We start from the raw sequence: 19,297 nt of genomic DNA, 5'->3' as shown, positions 1-19,297 counted from the left end.
CGTTAACTTAATGGAAAAATGCTTTCTCCCTTTACGAAGATTTTGTTGGACGTGGGTGGAGGGGAGTCAACGAATCTGCAGTCACATCACATTGGGGTAAACAAATTAAATTCCGCTGGAGCCCTCCACTCAAAAGAAATGTATAAGTAGGCAATACAAAGAAACAAGGTTTTTTCTTTTTTAAACGACTTAAGATGATAGCTCCTGCTTCAGAAAATACTTCCCCTCTGAGCCAATGTTACATTATTAGTTCACCTAACACAACAAACCACCGGAACTGTAGAGATGGAGAACAGACTGGTGGTGGCCAGGAGTTAAGGGTGCCGGGGAGGGGGCAGGTAGCATAAGGGAGGGATCTCCGTGGTGATGGGAGAGTTCTGTATCTCGGCTGAGGTGGTGGTGAGACAAATCGCATCTACACATATGATCAACTGTCACAGAGCTACACAGACACGCACTGCACTATCCTTCCGTAAGACGTTACTCTTCCAGGGGTGAGCAACCTTTCGGCATCTCTGGGCCACACTGGAAGAGGAAGAGTTGACTTGGGCCACACATTAAATACACTGTGACATGCAATCACAGAAAAACCTCACGATGTTTTAAGGAAATGTACGATTTTGTGCTGGGCCGCAATCACAGCCATCCCGGGCTGCATGCGACCCGCGGGCCATGGGCTGGACACCCCTGCAAATCTAGGAAAAACTGAGTAAAGGGTAAAAAGGCCTTCTCTGCATTATTTTTTGCAACTTCCTATGAATCTACAATTATCTCAAAACAAAAAAAGTTAAACAACAATGAAAACGCACATAATGGACTATGCCGCTGAAACTGCGTGGACTCCAGGAACTGCCCCCCCCACTTCCTTCTCAAACCCCAACATGCACGGAACCTTGTCCCGCCTCACCTCCACCCCTCGGCGGCCACTACATTTCTCTGTGAGGAAAAAACAAGTGTGCTTTTTCCTTTATCTCAGGCTCCAGAACCTTCTTCCAAGTGACATGAGAACATAGTCTAAGAAGTAAGTTCTACCAGTGCCACCTCGTACCCTGGCCGAGAGCTGTTCTGTCCTAAAGCACCCCCAGGGACACCAAAAAGTTGAAGTCAACTTAGTGAGCCACAGGGTGGTTCTTTAAGGGCCTGACGTAAGAACAGGACTGATGTGCGTCGACTACACTACGTCAACGAGCCTCCGTTTCAGCAAAGTTTCAATGAACTACAGCAGCCTGGATGCCTCTTACAATTTCTTCAAATGGAACTAGCGTAGGATTTTTAAATCAGGCAGTGAAGAGAAATCCTCCAGCAGTAACTCACATGCAGAAAGGTGATTTCTTAGCAACGGCTAAAAGTGCAACGGAAAGCACGCTCACGGCCTTGCTTTGGGCCACGAAGTGGTTCTGCCCGAGCTGCAGCTGCGCCTGCTCGGGGAGCACGCGGGAAGGCAAACAGCACACCGAGGCCCACCTACCTACCCCGAGAAAGGGTTACTGAGCTTCACGGGAGCCGCAGCTTCTCTTATGTCTCGTAGGTTTGTTCTGTAAAGTCAAATTCTTGCTCTAACTTTCATCTTGTAGGTTCCAACTCTTAAAAGGACTGCTCTAAGGGTGATGTTGGAGGGATACCTATAGATAGAAGAAGAGAAAAGGCCAATATAGACCAGCATGTAGACAGAGACTGAGGAAGAACAGAAAAAGTGATGAATTGGTAAAAGGCTGCAGGGGGTGGGGGTGGGGGGGGCTGCTCCTCACAAGATGGTATCAGTTGCCCAGGCAATCCTGCTCTAAAGTGGGAAGCTTTCAAGGGATACAGGGGATCCAGTGGCATTCAGCCTGCATGGCTATTTAGAAGAAGTCTCAGGCACAGACGAAATCCTCACTATGACTTCTGTATTTTTAATCAACAGAATAAGCTTTGAAACCAGCATCCTTCCTCAACTATGTAACTCCAATGTAATATGTCAGATCGAAAATATCACCTCTCTTTTCTAATGCACTCACATTCTCTCCTTCCCCCTCCTCCCACTACCTTAAAGCTGCCTCTACCGTGAGACCAGACCTAAAGTCAGGAGTTATAAATATACACCCGCCCTCCGGGTCAGCAACTGCCTTCTGGACCTGCTCTAGTTCTAACCCAAGCCCGACCTTACTATGTGTCAAGGAAGTTCATGGTGATGAAGAGCAATGATGTGAAATGACAAAACAGCGGCAAGCAAAATAATCAGTTTATTCCCGTCTACAAGAAAAGCTTCACGTCTACGCGTCTTTTGCTTTGTTTAAACTATCGATATTCATGAACTGTTTACATTTCAATTCTGATGCAAATGATAATCTTCACTGCACAAGATACTCCTGATGGTAGAACTTTGGATGTTACCAAGATGACAGTCTCTCCACATACACAGGGAAGTTTGCAGAGAGAAAGCTCTTTATTCATACAGTCAGAAATATCTCTACGGAAAGTTTTTCCAAATGATTTAGTAAGATTCAGAATTTTCCAGAATGTACTTTCTTTCCCTCATTTAATCAGCATGCTTCCTCAATCTCTAGTGCGCCCAGAGCATATGGGAGGGCCTTGTTGATCCTTTGTAGTCAATATCTGTTTATTGACATAATCTAAATGACTAACTGTATCGACTGCCAGGACAAATAAAGCACGGACTTTCTTCTTAGAACGGAATGCAAGTCGGAGCCTGTGACTTTGTGAACACCCGGGAACCTCCCACGAGAGGCACCATGACGCAGTGGAATGACTAATGGACCGCTCCCACTGACTTAAGACGACGCACGCAAGTGCCACCAAAATGCTACTGCAGAGGACACCTGACTGCAAGCAGGTGTCTGGTCTGGGATGAGCAACCTGACACTCACTCTGAGAGAGATCCCACTGTTTAATACACACGGCAATGCCTTCAGAAGAAATACAAGCTTTATGGAGTGTCAGAGAGGTCAAAACCGACTTAAAAAAAAAAACCAAAAAAAAACCCAAACCCCCCAAACCTATGCATGTTGTAAACATGCAAAAACCTTAAGAACAGAGAAATTGCTCCCCCCGACAGAAGGACTCACCCTGGAGGGAAGCCCTCTGAATATGTAAGAGCTTCCGGCAAGAAAACCAACCTTCGTGATCAGGAGAGAAGCCTTACTGGGGGAATCTACACATAAGAAACGTGGGGAAACCTCAACAACAGCTGAGCTTCGCCTACACACAGAAAACTCACACTAAAAACTAATTGAGTGCACAGAACCACTGAGCTAAACTTTGCCCCTGAAGAATTCATACAAGGGAAGAAACCTGAAAAAGTGTTCTGAATTGTGGCAGAAAAAAAAAAAACACCCATCCTTTTCTCACAGAAAACCTATTATTTCATAAAAGCCCCACTCCTGGTCTGGGAACTGGGTTTTTGCAGGACCACGGACCACAGACCCGACACACAAGGAGAGACCACGTGCCGGTGGGGTGTGCAGGGCTGGGGGGCTCTGATGTCACCCGCCAAACTCAGAGGCCGCACAGGCAGGACTCCAATAGACAGAGTTTCTGTCCTCATGCAGTGCCCATTCCTGGGAAGGGTGACAGGTCGCCCACCTATCACAGCCTCACCCGTGACCACCCACCAGCCCATGGCCCCTTCTCCTTCAGATTCCTGTAGTTTTGATCAAAATAGTATCAACACTGATAATAATAATAATAATAGTAACAACCATATTTACTACCGACTGAGAACTACACCTAACTGCAGCCCTTACTCTGGAGTCACCCCTGAAAATTACTTCCAGGAATCTCTCACAGACCTCGAAGGCACTCTAGAGATCAAGTAGTCCCAAGTCCCCTCCTTCACAGATCTAACAATAAAAGGCTGAAGATCTTACAGAGATGGTTATCAGTGGCACAATGTACAAATGGCAAAGCAGAAACAAAAATGTTAGTCTTCTGGCTCCCTGCATTGAAGTTTCGCCACTAAAAATATCTTTTGGAGTAAATTCCAAAATAAGTAAAACTAATTCTGATTTTTGAGTACCCATTCAGAGGGCTGTGAATGTTAAGACACTGATTTAGAAAGAAAGAAGTACTAAGCAGCCAAATACTTGGCAACTGCCCCCCAAACAGGTTGAAATGAAAAGAGCGTGAGCAGCGCCGTGGAGGTGCGAGTGGGAAGGACCCGCACGTGCACAGTGCTCGAGCGTCCAGGACGAAACCGCGGATCCTCTTCCTTCTCGTCATCTCTGCACTCACGGTTTCAGCGGCAGGTTACCAAGCCTCCTCCCCCTCCCTCGGAGGCGACTGCTTATTATTGTGTTACAGGGACGACCACCCACAGACCCACAGACGCTCCCAAAGCTGGCCATCCGCGTGCGCCAGCGGGCCAGCGAAGGTTCCCAGGGTTTCTGCAGCAGCAGCAGCAGCAGCAGCAAGGGGAACAGCGACGGGAACAGCGGGGCGTGTTTGGAGGGAGCGAGACCCACCGGAGCGCAGGCGACGCCCTGAGCCATCTCAGGCCCCATGACGATGATGACGATGATGACGATGACGCGCAGACACTGAGGGAGTGCTCCTACTTCCAGAGACCGTGCATGGATGGCGGCCTCATAAAAACATTGTCCTCTTTCAATAAGCACCCTCCTGAGGGTACAGTGCAGGAGAAGGGGACCGAGTCGTTTAGGAGGTAAGATCCATGGGCGATATTGGCGAACAGGGGACAGAGGACAAAGGGAGAAGGGGAAAGAAGGACTTGGGAGGCTTCCGATCGGCATCAAAAATGGGCAGATGGTACAAACCACGCAGACAGGGAACCTTGAAAGATAGTACCAAAGCAAACGTTTTCCCTGTGTAATTATACTCTTACTAAGGGTTTTTCAAAGTTATCGGTGAACTTTCCTTTAATATTAAATTCTTTTCATTGTTAAACATGTTTTCCCATTCTTCTCTACCATGAAACAAAAAACTAAAAAGCCTAGTATCAAAATGCGTTCCTTTGTTTTCTTTCAATCTGAGGTGACGTGAAGTGTGATGAGGGCAAACCAGGATGAGCGTTACGTTTGACTCGGGTCTGGTCCTAAAGAGCTGATTTTGTGAAGCTGGTATTTTTTCAATGACTAAGGTCAGTCCCTATGTAATTAAAAATAATTACACACTTTCACATTTGAGATAAGGCAGAAAGATGCTACAGCTAAGTAAGAGGTTTGGAGTTTTTCTTTCTTTTCTTTTTTTTTTTTGGTGTGAGCAATTCTGAAGTAGATGGCGCACACACGCACACACACACAGCTTTTTTAAGTTTTTTTTTTTTTAATTTAAATATAGAGAGACTTGAACCTTGGTATAGTGGACAAAAACATGAAGATAAGTGTACTAGATTCAGTGATAACCACACTTTTCATAATATGTTGTGAAATTTTAACAAAAAAAATTCCTACATTAAAAAAATCCCTTCATACTTCCATGAAGCTAAGATTCTAACTACACAACGAAGAAGACCATTTTATGCTAATAAATAACCCTACTTCATTAGACGGGTCGGCATCATGGACAATCTTTTGTGAAGTTTTTCAGCAGCAAGAGTTCCGACACCATAACCACCGCCTGTACACACACTCGGGAAAATGACTGGCAGATGCTCGTGCTCTACAGCTCAGTACCCAGTGCACTCGCATGTGCGCGTCAATGCCAATGCTGGGCACAAGCACGAAGCACGCTAAAGAAGACCGCAAACAGGACGCAGGTACGTAAAAACTGTACGCCCTGCGACAGCACACATCACCACGGGGTGTGTGTGCCTGCAGGAGAACAGGCTGGGTGCGGGTGCGCAGGAACGCTGGGTGCGCAGGGACCAGGCAGACGCTCACTGGGCGGCAGCCGCCTCGGTGGGAGGAGGGAGGGGGGCAGGCGAGTGTGGGAGAGGGCAGAGCAGCCTGGACAGCGCTGGGGAGGCAGGTTCGTCAGGGTTCGTCTCGCTCTTTATGACATATTAGCCAGTACTGCTCGACACACTAGACAACCCTTTTCTGCCAGATGACAAATCTCGTCTATGCTGCCAGCTGTAAAAGTAACCTTGCTGGTGACACGAGTAGTGGTTTTCGAGGCGGCGAACCAGCCCGCCCTCACGCGACCCCTCACCTCCCGCCCTGCGTCCGCTGCAAACTCACTGCTGCTCCCCCACCTCGGCCCTGGGCTTCCCAGCCCACTCCCGAAATCCTTCCCGTGTGTGAGCACAAACAGTGCCTTAGTCGGGGTAGACGCAAATAAACGTCAGTCTCCTTTAAAAAAAAAACAAAAACCCCGAACATGTTCCTTGGTTCTTTCTCTTTTCTTCAAAACACCAACACAGAGTCACGTTATAAAGTCCTAAAACGAAGGTACGAGGAAAAAGAGGACTGGGCTGAGTGGGGAGACTCAGTATCTTACTCCCACTCTCCCAGGAAAAAGCCTCAAAGCCTCAGGAAAATCACTCAGCCTTTCAAAGTCTATTTCCCCCTTCACTAAAGTGATGAGGCCAAATCAACCAAAATGACTCACGCGGGCCTCCCCGTGACTCAGTGGTGCACGCATGCCAGGTGAGTTTCCGAGGCCCGAACAGCGCACAGACAAGGGAGCCCAGCCAGTAGCTCAACCGTTTAGGACGTCGCCCAAATACGCCAGTTGTGGTTTGATCCCCAGTCACAGCACATACAAGAATCAACCAATGAATCATAAATAACTTCGACAACGAATCACGTTTCTCTCTCTCTCTCTCAAATATATACACACACAGACAAGTCACATCAAGAGCTTTAAACATTCAAAATTTAGGAAGTATAATTTGATAATTCTAAAACTCCTTAATTTGGAGTACTGTAATTGCCTATTTTGTATATTTAAAAGAGAAGTTATTAAAACTACTCACATCTGGTTGAATGGCTTTAAATACTGGGACATCCATTAGCGTTATCTGACCCTGAAATCAGAGGTAAAAAAAGTGACAATTTCTTCTTTGGAATTCCATGATATGACACGTATTCTACATTAGAATGATATTCCATACTAAAATAGATCGAACAATCAAATCTTTACCAGAAAAATCTCAACTTATAAGGGCTTAAGAAAATGGAAACTCAGCCCGTGTACCACTAAATGTAAGTATTTCTTTTTTAACTGAGTGTACTGAGGTGGCATTAGTTAAGAGAATTACACAGGGTTCAGGCGTACAGTTCTGTAACACACCTTCTGTCTCCTGGATCATGTGTTCACCCCCCCCGAGTCAGGTCTCCTTCCATCGCCATTTACCCCCTTTACCGTCTTACACCTACCCGACCTCCAAATGTAAGTGTTTCTAATTGTCTCACACACCTATTCATATTTTCTTGGTGAAATAAATGCAGTGAAGTTAGAAAATAAAAATCATTTTCAAAATCTGACACGGTTTTACATGGAATCGAACCACAGCCAGAAACCGGCCCTGCTGGTCCAGGAGCAGTCAGTGGCAGGGGCCTGCCTGACTCATCGGCTGGCTGCACCCGACAACGTGCGTTGCTGTGTACGGCGACCAAACACGGTTCGTTCCTGGGTTGCAAAGGTGGTTCGGTGTGCCCCGACTGGTGGGGCTCAGTGGGTCGGGCACAGTCCCACAAACCAAAAGGTCGCTGGTTCAATTCCCAGTCAGGGCACATGCCTGGGTTGCGGGCCAGGTCCCCCGCTGGGGGTGTGCGAGAAGCAACCGATGTTTCTCTTGTAGATGGGTGCTTCTCTCCCTCTCTTTCTCCCTCCCTTCCCCTCTCTCTAAAAATAAAGAAGTAACATCTTTGAAAAAAAGAATGGATCAATATTAAAAAATCAATATATTCTGTTAAGTTAAAAGAGAAAGAGAACATAAACATTTATGGCGGTTAAGAAAAAAAAGGTTTTCTGGGTAACTTTCATGATATTGCAATAATGCCTTCAACTTTAATTTTTACATTTTTTTAATTTATAAAAAAGTTAAAATACTTCTGACATATCAATCAAGTACTGTTGGCTCGGGCAGATGGTACAGGGAGGGACTACGAAAGCAATGACCACGAAGGTAAATACTTACTACTTACCGAGCTGAGAGTGAAATTTATGGAGCTGCTCTAGAAGTATTTACAGCTCTTCTACCCCCCGCCCCCCGCCACTTTATCCCTCCACGTGCTCCATCACTGGGCTACTCTCCTGTTAATTCCCACACCCAGCTCGCTCCCTGCCCCCTTCCCTTTTTCACCATCTCCTCTGCTCATCCCACAAATTCTAGCTGGACAGCGCAGATACGTAAATTATGTGCAACAACCGGAGAAAGGAGGGCAGGGAGGCTTACCGCATATTCTTCTGGTGTAACCTTAAGAACATCGAAAACCACGGCGTCAAAGCTTTTCTTCAATTCAGAACCCTTGTCACTTAATGATTCAGAACTGCTACTTTTCTGTTAAATTAAAAGAAAATGCAGCCATTTTAATACTGTCTCAAGTCAACATCACAAAAACTAGACTGACGTTAAAAACTGAGGAAACTGAGCCCTGGCTGGTGTGGCTCAGTGGATTGAGCGCCGGCTGGTGAACCGAAGGGTCACAGGTTTGATTCCCAGTCAGGGCACATGTCTGAACTGCAGGCCAGGTCCCCAGTAGGGGGCACGCAAGAGGCAACCACACATTGATGTTTCTCCCCCTCTCTTTCTCTCTCCCTTTCCCTCTTTCTAAAAAGTAAACATACCTATTTGAAAGTACCTATTTTCAAATAGGGTAAAGGGTAGTTAGGAGAGAAAGATACACCTATTTATAATTTTTAAACTAATTTTTACTAAGGAAAAGAGATATTATTGTCATAACATACACCACCAAAACCTTTCAGAACTCCCTTAATTAAATAATCCCATCTTATTTGTGATGTGAATGTCTGTCTGTGATGGTATAATTGATACTGTCCTTCCTATTTGATTACAGAGCTACATATTTCCAGCTTTAAGCTTGCTGTTTTAAGTTTAAATTTGCTGTTGCTTCATGTAGAACCAGAAGGGGTGGCTTTTGGCTCTGAAAATCTTATTTCTGTTCAATTTCCACTTCTCTGTACCATGAGATAAAAATGTATTCTGCATCATCTGGCTGAAAAAAGAGCATCATCACTGAAATATTTAGAAAAAACTCTCCTAATGGCGGCAGAAAATCAGGCTACAGTTAAGGACACACACACACAAAACTGACCGAAGTTTCAGTAACGAAGATACAATGGATGTCAGCCTACTGGCTGCTTTTATAATCACTTCTGAGCACTTGCCATTGTGGCTCATTTTTATTCCCCACCCCCCCTTGGGGAGCAGCTGATTATCAACGCTGTCACAAAGGAAGGGATCCACTGTTAATTTTGCAAAGTTCTTAACCCCCAATTACTTCAATGATTTCTTCTGCTCCCCTTCCTCCTTCTGGCAGTCCCAGGTCACGTACGCCGCACCTTCTGTCACTGTCCCCCAGTTCTCGGATATTTTGTTCCACTCTCTCTCTGCATTGTACTAGGGGACGTTCCCACCGACACCTCTTCAGGCTCACTGACTCTTTCCCCGACTCTGCACACCACCCGTCCGTGCGTGCTGTCCGTTTTTTCCGTCTTCCCACGAGAGCCCCCACCCAGCACTGCTGGTCGTGGCGAACCCCCGATCTGATCATTCCCGAGCCTCTGCCGTATCTGAGGCTGGTTCTGCTGCTGGCTCTGTCTCTTCAGACTGTTTGTTCTTTCCTTTTAGCCGGCACTACAGTTTATCGAAGGCCAGACTCGATGTATGGAGTAACAGGGAAGTGAAAGGCCCACAGCGCAGGGGCCTATGTTTACTGGAGTGGCAGTTACGCTCTGTTTACTCTGCGTTGCTGCTGGAGGTGCCCGAGTGTCCCGTTTCCCCTGGTGCCCTTGTTCTTCTCCCACCCACTGTCTCTGGGTTTCTCTAGAAACTCCTCCTTAGCTGGAGCCTGGGCCCGGCAGCTCTTCCAGCTCCACTCCTGGACTCCACAGCAGCCCTGCCGATGCGGTGGATGCGGTGATGCGGTGTGAGGTGAGAAGCCTTCCTCAGCCCTACAATCAGGTCCTTCTCTGAGCCTGTGCCCCTGGGCCGTGCCCTTCTCAGAGCCCCTCCTCCCCTCACAAAGCCCAACAGGGAGGCTAGAGCCGCTGGAGGTGGGTACTTCTCTCGCCCCAAGCAGGTTAGGCCCTGACAGTTTCCCTTGAGGTCACAGAGAACAGAATGGGCTGGGCGTACTTCAAAATTATCACGTCCCCTGGGCACCTCTCACAACGGCTGCCTTCCCCTCCCCTTGCTGGACGCAGGAGGGGGTTCTTCTCTGACCTTCACTGTGAGAACCTGCTGGGGATCCCAGAGGGAAAACTCACAAAAGTGGGGGTGGGAGCCCAAGACTGGGCCCCCCCTGGGGTCTGCCATAGCCCACGGGCCACCTCCAGCAGCTGGTCAAGCGTGAACTCAGTTGCCACGCTCCTTCCTGGCTCCAGCGACTTCTGCGCTCACAAACCGCGGATCTCTGTGTCCGCCCCTCTCCCCAGTTCTCCCCAGCTCCCTGGGCCTTGCGGTCGGTCTGCGCCGTGACATCAGTCCTCTGATGGAGCTAAAAAGAGTTACTGCTTTTCGGTGTGTTCAGTTTTTTCATGTTGTGAGGACAGGAGTGAGGAATTCCAAACTCTTGACGTATCTGAGAAGAGATCCAAAGTCCCACGAATGGATTTTCTACCTACTGTTTTATTTCCTGTGTTCAGTCTCCACAACTGTGACAAGCTTACAGGCTGTCCACAATATTATTTTATGTCCTAAGACTAATGTAGAACTTTATTCATAATGTCAAGCACTCAAATAGGCATTAGTTTAGCAGTATACACTAATCCACTAACTGCCCAAATAAGTAATTACATTCTGTCAGTTATAACCTGATAACTAAACATACCTTGGCAATTCTCTCCACGTTTTTAACTCATTCAAGACAACTCAGCAGATCGTAATGGTAATTTTATTGCTCATGCAAATGAGTCATCACTTTCTTTTCATCCTTATAATTATGAGTGACAGGCCTTCCACCTGCTTCTCCCTGCCTCTCCAGCGCCACACACACATGCGGGTAACGATAAGACACTGAGCAGCATCCCACTAAGGGAAGAGGCAGTAATTCTATACTCAGCACAAGGCTACACACACCCTTCTAAGTCCGAAACAAAGCTCACTGCGCTCTTCCGGTGCCAGGAGCTTCAGGCACAGGTGAAACGCAAAGGCTTTCCGGCAGCAGAAGTCAGTCAACCGCCCGGACAAACCTCTGAGGCCTGCTGTCACTCATTCCCTTTTAGGGATGTCAACGAAATGTTTTATGAAAGTGGAATGATGACCTGTTAGTTAACAAATAATCGTGTACTGCTTCCTGTAATACTAGACAAATGTTTCAGGGTACGTAGTTAAAAATATACTACACACAGACACACATACATCTTGATGTATTCAAGTAATATGGTTGTAAATATATTGAGTAAACATAAATTATAAAAAAATAGTATTCTTTCAGTGATTGTTTCAAAAGCAGAAAAGCCCCCACCTGTTTAGGGGATCAGAAGATTTCCCCGAAAATATCACATTTGAAGCAGACTTTGAAAGACGGACAAAATATATTTTTTTGTGCAGAGTGAGAAGGGAACATTGGAGTAAGTAAGGAGAGAAATTCCAGGCAGCAAAACTGACATAGGCAGGTATGACAGAATAGGAAAAGCTAAGGTTTATACGAACCTCAGCATGATGTAGTATTCTTTCATGAGATTATTCCAAGCAGAGGAATTATTAGTAGTTAAATTCATTAGAAAAAAAATTTAGGGCCATTTTGAGAAAAGTCTTAAATGCAAGGTTGAGGGTCATTTCCATTTAATTAGTAGGCAACAAGGAACTATGAAAAGTTTGGGGGGACAATAAAGTTTAGCACCAGCATTTTAAGAATACTAAAATTGAACTGTACTCAAACAGACCAATCAAAGCTGAAAACAGAAGTGCAAGATCAAACTGAAAGGCTGTTGCAATAATCTAGATAAGGAGTAAACGACCAAGTGAAGACAGTGCTGGTAGAAACAAGGAGGAGAGGACCAGATCCTAGAGACTGAGTGTGGGGCACAGGCTCTAAGGTGGCTGCCAAGGACCTCTGTCTCTTTGTGGGATCCTCCAGACCTGAGCGATTGTGGGCGGGCCTGTGACAGGGGCAGCAGGGAGGACGGGATGGGGCGTCTAGGATTGCATCACAGACGGCAGTTCTGGCGTGCAGGCCAACTCTCCCAGGTCGTGGTGAGAGAATGGCAGTGGTGGGCAAAGGGGCAGCGGGGAATGAGAGACCTGAAGATCTGAACTTCGCTGGCGGGGGCGACGGTGGTGCTGTTAACGGAAGTCACAAGAGGGGCTGGGCTGTTTTCCTTCCACGTTGGCAGCAGGCACTTGACCTTGTTCATACTCTAAGTCAAATGCCTGGTCCATCAGAAACACTTCGTGACATTCGTGAGGGAAGCCAGAGCTAGCGATAACAATACAGAAACCATCTGCACGAGAAAAGTAGTTAGAGCCACAGACTTAGACTAATTTCCAAGATAGCAAGGCCCAAGTAACTGGCTGGAGCAAAATGGAGCCGAAGTTATTAAAGACATCTGAGACCAAGGTGTTAGAAGGGTCATTATTCTCAGGTTATATAATAAGAGAAAAATAAAGGAAAAACACAGAGGCTGGATGCTCAAAGTTATTATGGGAAGCAGGCAAGTACCCTAGAGGTTTACAGACACAACAAAACAGAACAAAATCAGCAGACATTGACGAGGGAGGTGAGACCTGGTTCTGCCTCCGCCGCCTCCTCTGCCCTCTGAGCCACGTGCTGGGCAGCCCGGCCCACGCTCCTGCCCGGTGGGGTTCTTGATTCTCTTCCCCAGGGTTTGGAATCAAGGGGTCTCGACAGTATCTAAACTTACGTAATTCCAAATAAAAGAATCTTCCTTTGCTTCACTTTTACCAAGGTTCATGTACAGTAAAAACATGCACGAAAGAAATTCTAAGTGTCCTTCAAAACTAAACCCATGAAAGGATTTTAAGGAATCATTACCTGTCAAACACCTTGAGTGGATAGGGATTAGCTGTTGCTAAGATGCTCAGGGAACATGTGAAGGGTACAATTAGTTTTGTTTTTTTTTTTTAACTAAAAAATGTGTAGTCCTTTTTCAAGTTCTGATTTAAATCTGTGACCAACCATCACGCTTGGCAAGTCAGACCGTCAGGGAGGGAACGCCGCCACGAGCCCCCGCCCACGGCTCACCTCGGAAGCGGTCGCCGCGGTGTTCGCACCGCTCGCCTGCCCGTTGGTCAGGTCCATCTCCCCGCAACATCCGCCCGGCGCTAGGCTGCCGGCACGGACGACGGACTGGCTGCTTCACGTCCAAGCCCACACATACATCATTGTTCCTGTGAAAACAAGCAGGAAATCTTAAAGGTGTGTTTAGTTATTACAGGATGTTCGAGGAAACAAATCCATGCCTATTGCTATGTCAAGAAATAGATTTTTCAAATATACTTAACTTTTTTTTAAAAGATTTTATTTATTGATTTTTAGAGAGAAGGGAAGGGAGGAAGAGAAAGGAGAAACATCAATGTGTGGTTGCCTCTCACGCGTCCCCTTACTGGGGACCTGGCCAGCAACCCAGGCACGTGCCCTGGCTGGGAACTGAACCGGTGACCCTCTGGTTCACCAGCCAGCGCTCAATCCATTGAGCCACAGCAGCCAGGGTATATTACTTCACAGAGCTGCAATGAGAAAATAAGATTTCATATCTGCAAAGAACCTTAAACAGTGCTGGCACATGGTAAGCGTGCTATTATGATGATGTGTATTTTGTCTACTATCTACTGAATCCACACAAAGCTTAAAAGCAATGGGGTCTGTAATTAAAGAAGACAAAAAGCTCAGAAATACACCTCTGGCAAAACACATGCTGGTGGGCATCACCAAACCCTAACTGCAGACATGTAAGCGAGAACGCCCCAACTCTGCTTCCCAGGCGCATCGAAGCATGCTTGTGGTTTTCAGATGCTCAGGGTCGCTGCTGACGGCGGCAACCTTTGGGCACCGCTTACACTTGTCTTCATTTCTTCAGATATACGCTCGGTAGCAGCTCAGAGCAAAACACTCTGCTAGTTTGTTTTTTTTTTAATTAAAAAAATGTATTAGAAATGATGGTCTCTAAAACCATTTAGACTTCATTTAGAAAAATCAATGTGAAAACGACTAGACAGAGGAATACTTTAACTTCCTCCAATCCCCAGTATTTCATTTTGTAAGCGCCACTACCCTAACAATACTATTAAGATCAATTTATATTTACACTGCTACATAAGATGAGCTTAAAAGCCCAAATCCTCTCTGAAGGCAACACTCAGTTTGCAATGAAATGTTTTTAAATCATTTCATTTCATTCCACAGTCTATGCATCTATGGATATGAATTCCTAAGTCAAGAGTGCCCCCTAGTGTTAAGAAAAATATTTTAATTAAATTGTTCAAGGAAATGTATCCTTCATCTACCTTCTATATCAAATACATAAACTTTATTACTATGATTTACTGAAAAAGAGGTCATACAAATCAGGATTAAACATTAATACATTTGTAAACTACAAGAGTAAAGATTCAAGTTTCCTCAGCCTACTTTTAATTAAAATGTCATTTGTATTAGTCCATGAAAATTAAGGTAATATTAAAATCAATTAGGTTTTTAGTAAAAAAAAAAAAGTACAGCAGAGCATACCTTAAAAAATCCTACTTATAACTATTGGGTTGGCCAAAAAGTCTGTTTAGTCTTTTCCATAAAATAAAAGACACATTTTTTCATTTTCACCAATAACTTGAATGATTTGGATACTGTGAGTATGTCGGCTATCTCCCACGTGGCATAATGTTGACTGTTCTCAATTCATGTCTCAACCTGACTGCTGTCAACTTCAACAGGTCTACCCGACCGTGGAACTTCATCCAGTGAGAAATCTCCAGCAGGAAACTTCGCAAACCGCTTTTGACACGCTCCATCAATCACAGCACCTTCCGCACGTACCGCGCAAATCGTTTTTTTGCATTTCAGCTGTGTTTTTATCTTTCTCGTAATAATGAAGCATAACACGGTGACAATGGTGCATATTTCCTTCCATCTTCAATATTAAAATGGCTGCACAAAAATTTGCCATGTTCGGTAAGTTTTTTTAATATACACTGATATGACAACTGTCGAAATCCAATCTAAGAAAATCATTTCAAATGAAGTTAAACTACAGCCACAGAGCCTTACAGAAGAAAAACAAACCAACTTTTCGGCCAGCCCAACATTTACAAATGCACCATGTCCACAGTATTTTCTACTGTTTAAGGACAACAAAGCCTCATGTGACACCATAAAAACACTGTAAATCCTAAAAGTTTACTTTTTCGTTTATGCTTCCAGACCTTTCGGTGCTTTGCAGATAGAAAAGTTCAAATTAAGCAACACAGTCACTCGCTTTACTGTTAGGTACTTTCCTAGGGCTACGCGTGACCACCGACATGGTAACAGCGCTTTCGTGATTACATTCGGCATTTCTTTCTCACTCTCTTCTGAAACTTCTGAAGACAGTTAATCTGACTTTTGGGTTTAAGTCCCAATATGGGCATGCACATTACTTCTTTTCAAGTAACACACTTTCTAATAGGGAATCTGAAATGTGCAGACACAGTTCCTTGCTTGAGGCCACGGAACTAGGTGATGAAGCTGTAGGCACTGAGCCTCCCGCCTCCCCACCTTCGCAATGTCTCCCCACCAGGAAACCCATGCTTCTGAAATACGTGAACAAGGGGGTTAAAGTGACAATGTCTCTCTAATTAATCTGATCTCACTTCAGAGTGCCAGTTACATATTCCTCTATAAAATAATTTATGCTATCATCATTAGAAATACGATGCTAGGCACACTAGTTTTTGCACAACACTCTAGAATAAGCAACAATAAGGAAAGTGGTAGTGAAAGGCAACTAATTAGTGTAATTTCTCTGGAAACATTAAGACCACGCAGCATTGATATGGCTCATACACTTTGGCTTAAAATTTTCAATCCTGGAAATTCACCTTATCAAAACTGGAGAAAAAGAAAAAACTGTATTGATAAAGCTACTCAATTAAACACTATTTATAATAGTGTGGATCAGAAGCACCTTTAATGCCTTTGTACATAATCACATTAAAAACTCAAGTGGACAATTAAAAAGAAAGCGAAAAATAGAAGTGACAGGTTCAAAAGAAACGAGAACTTCTTGTTATTGTATTCTTACAAGTTTCGTGGGGAAAAAAGTAATAGGGTAAGATGAAAACACTGTAATTGCAATTCAATGTGTACAAAGGAGTTATTACAGAGCTTGCTTTCCTTAAAAATTTATTTTTAAACCAATATTAATGATATGTTTTCTACTGAACGGCCTCTATGTCACAGCTCCAAGGCAAGCTCACGTCTGCATGTGTGACAGAGAAACTTGCATGGCCTCCTTAACATTGCTAACCTAAGAAAAGGGGAGATTACCCCCAAACTCCTTAGTACAGTGCTTCCAAAACTTCCAGTCATCACTGATTTTGTCTGCAACGTTAACTGATACTGAGCTATTCTGAGAAAAGTTTAATGAAAAAAATGTGATTGCCTCTTAAAAACCACTTCTGGTAGAGTATTAATAAGCAAGACCACGCTTCCTCTTTGCTGCGCTGGAAGAGTGCAGATCAGCACAAAGGAGAAAGAAAGGGGCTCTCACGCGCGCCAGGGACTCGGAGCTCCCCGGGGCCTCCCACGGAGAGGCCGCCGGTCTCCTGCCACTGCTGGGGCCTGCTCTGGTCTTGTCAAAACTCCACGCCTGTATGTCTGTACTGACTTGTTTACGGACCTCTCCTTTATAAACTCTGAGTTCCTCAATGTTGAAGGCACCTATTTATAACAAGACATGAGAGAAGAAGCAGCACTATCTTTCACTCGGGCATGTGAACTCACTACCTGACCTCCGATTACCAGCACCTGTTTCATCATCATCTGCTGAGAGGATGAATGACTGAGCAAAGCAGGCATTACACGAACGTCCAATTAACAGCAAACGTATAGAAACATACAGAGAGAACGGCAATCAAATAATCAATACACACAACACTACAGGTGCTTACTACAATGAGGATTTCTATTTCCAGCAACATGGCTGACAGAACGATGTAGAAATCTCTGTACTGCAGAAGAAATTTGGAGATGGGACCTTGAATTTTGATACCAGTAGGACAGAAAAGACAACCAAGAGAAGAGAATGGAATTGAGACCCATATACAATCCTTTCCACTCCCCCCCCCACCCCCCACATCTTTACCTAGAATAATGCCAAGAGATTGACAGTTACTTCATCAGTGATAATAGTCTATTTTTTAAAAATGTATACTGGTACAGGAAGGTAAGGAAACACCTGTGTTGGTTTGGGCTTAACTTGGAGGATGGAGGAGGGAGTCTACAAATTTGTCTACAAAATGAAAATGTGTAATCCTAGACATGCTTCTTTCAGCACAGACACAGAATCTGAATTTATACTACCCGCATGGTCCAAGACCCTCGAGACAAGGAATTCACGTTCAACATACTCACAAGCCAGGGGGACCTCCCAAGCCCAAGGCAGATGAAGGGAACAACAGTTTGGGGGAGGAACAGTCTTTGAGCCCAGGCCATGTGGGACTCCCACAGATAAAGCCCCACTGGCAAGACCAAAATAAAAATTTACCACTCTGTAAACAAACAACCCACTATGAGTAAGAGTAGGAAACACATCGGTTACTAGGATTGTCACCTGAGAACTTCGGGTGAAGAATGACCAGATCCGAGGCTGTCAAACAGGAAAGACTAAAACCAGCAGCCTTCAAGGAGGAAACTGAAGACAGGCAAGGTGTTGCAAATAAGTGAGACAGCTGTCGTAAGAGAACCAAATCCGAAAAATTGTTTTAAAGATTTATTTATTTTTAGAGAGGGATGGGAGGGAGAAAAAGAGAGAGAGAGAGAGAGAGAAACATCAATGTGTGGTTGCTGGGGGGCCGTGGCCTGCAACCCAGGCATGTGCCCTGACTGGGAATCGAACCTGTGATGCTTTGGTTTGCAGCCCGCGCTCAATCCACTGACCTACACCAGCCAGGGCCCAAATCCGAAATTAAGTCATTGGAGAATTAAGCATCAGGTTAAATGCACCTCAAACGCACGCTGAGACCAAAAAAAAAAAAAAAAGGCCCAAATGAAAGAACAGATCAAAGCCCCAGAACAAATACAACTAAGTAACGAAGAGATTGCCAACCTATTAGATGCACAGTTCAAAGCACTGGTGATCAGGATGCTCACAGAATTGGCTGAATTTGGTCACAAATTAGATGAAAAAAATGAAGGTTATGCTAAGTGAAACAAAGGAAAATGTAAAGGGAACCAATAGTGATGGGAAGGAAAATGGGACTCAAATCAACAATGTGGACCAGAAGGAAGAAAGAAACATCCAATCAGAAAAGAATGAAGAAATAAGAATTCAAAAAATGAGGAGAGGCTTAGGAACCTCCAGGACATCTTTAAACATTTCAACATCTGAATTATAGGGGAACCAGAAGGAGAAGAGGAAGAGCAACAAGTGGAAAAGTTATTTAAACAAATGATAAAGGAGAACTTTCCCATTCTGGCAAAGGAAATAGACTTCCAGGAAGTCCAGGAAGTTCAGAGAGTCCCAAAGAAGTTGGACCCAAGGAAACACACACCAAGGCACATCATAATTATATTACCCAAGATTACAGATAAGGAGAGAATCTTAAAAGCAGCAAGAGAAAAGGAGACAGTCACCTACAAAGGAGTTCCCAGCAGACTGTCAGCTGATTTCTCGAAAGAGACCTTACAGGCAAGAAGGGGCTGAAAAGAAGTATTCCAAGTCATGAAAGGCAAGGACCTGCATCCCAGATTGCTCTATCCAGCAAAGCTTTCATTTAGAATGGAAGGGCAGATAAAGTGCTTCTCAGATAAGGTCAAGTTAAAGGAGTTCATCACCACCAAGCCCTTATTATATGAAATGTTAAACGGACTTATCTAAGAAAAAGAAGATAAAAAACATGTACAGTAAAATGACAGCAACTTCACAATTATTAACCACCACACCTAAAACAAAAACAAAAGCAAACTAAGCACACAACTAGAACAGGAACAGAACCACAGAAATAGAGATCACATGGAGGGTTAGCAACAGGACAATCAGAGGAGGACAGAGGGGA

At 44.8% G+C, this 19,297-nt stretch overlaps 1 protein-coding gene across 4 annotated transcripts in view; it reads right to left on the bottom strand.

The window, feature by feature from the left end:
* RALGPS2 (Ral GEF with PH domain and SH3 binding motif 2) overlaps window positions 1-19,297 on the bottom strand; it is a 123,831-nt gene that overhangs the window by 77,030 nt on the left and 27,504 nt on the right. For all 4 annotated transcript variants that reach the window (XM_045838368.1, XM_045838372.1, XM_045838371.1 and 1 more), the window contains exons 2-4: window positions 13,293-13,438; window positions 8,300-8,404; window positions 6,875-6,925 (exon numbers count right to left, since the gene is read on the bottom strand). In XM_045838368.1, the coding sequence (XP_045694324.1) occupies window positions 6,875-6,925; window positions 8,300-8,404; window positions 13,293-13,349 (213 nt within the window). In that variant the 5' untranslated portion in view covers window positions 13,350-13,438. The remainder of the gene's footprint in view (window positions 1-6,874; window positions 6,926-8,299; window positions 8,405-13,292; window positions 13,439-19,297) is intronic.

The sequence above is a fragment of the Phyllostomus hastatus genome, unplaced genomic scaffold (assembly GCF_019186645.2).
Source record: "Phyllostomus hastatus isolate PE091 unplaced genomic scaffold, TTU_PhHast_1.1 phas_contig_283, whole genome shotgun sequence".
In the NCBI taxonomy this organism is placed as follows: domain Eukaryota; kingdom Metazoa; phylum Chordata; class Mammalia; order Chiroptera; family Phyllostomidae; genus Phyllostomus; species Phyllostomus hastatus.
The sequence above is the reverse complement of the archived record's forward strand: the minus strand, read 5'-3'. Positions and strand labels throughout refer to the sequence as shown.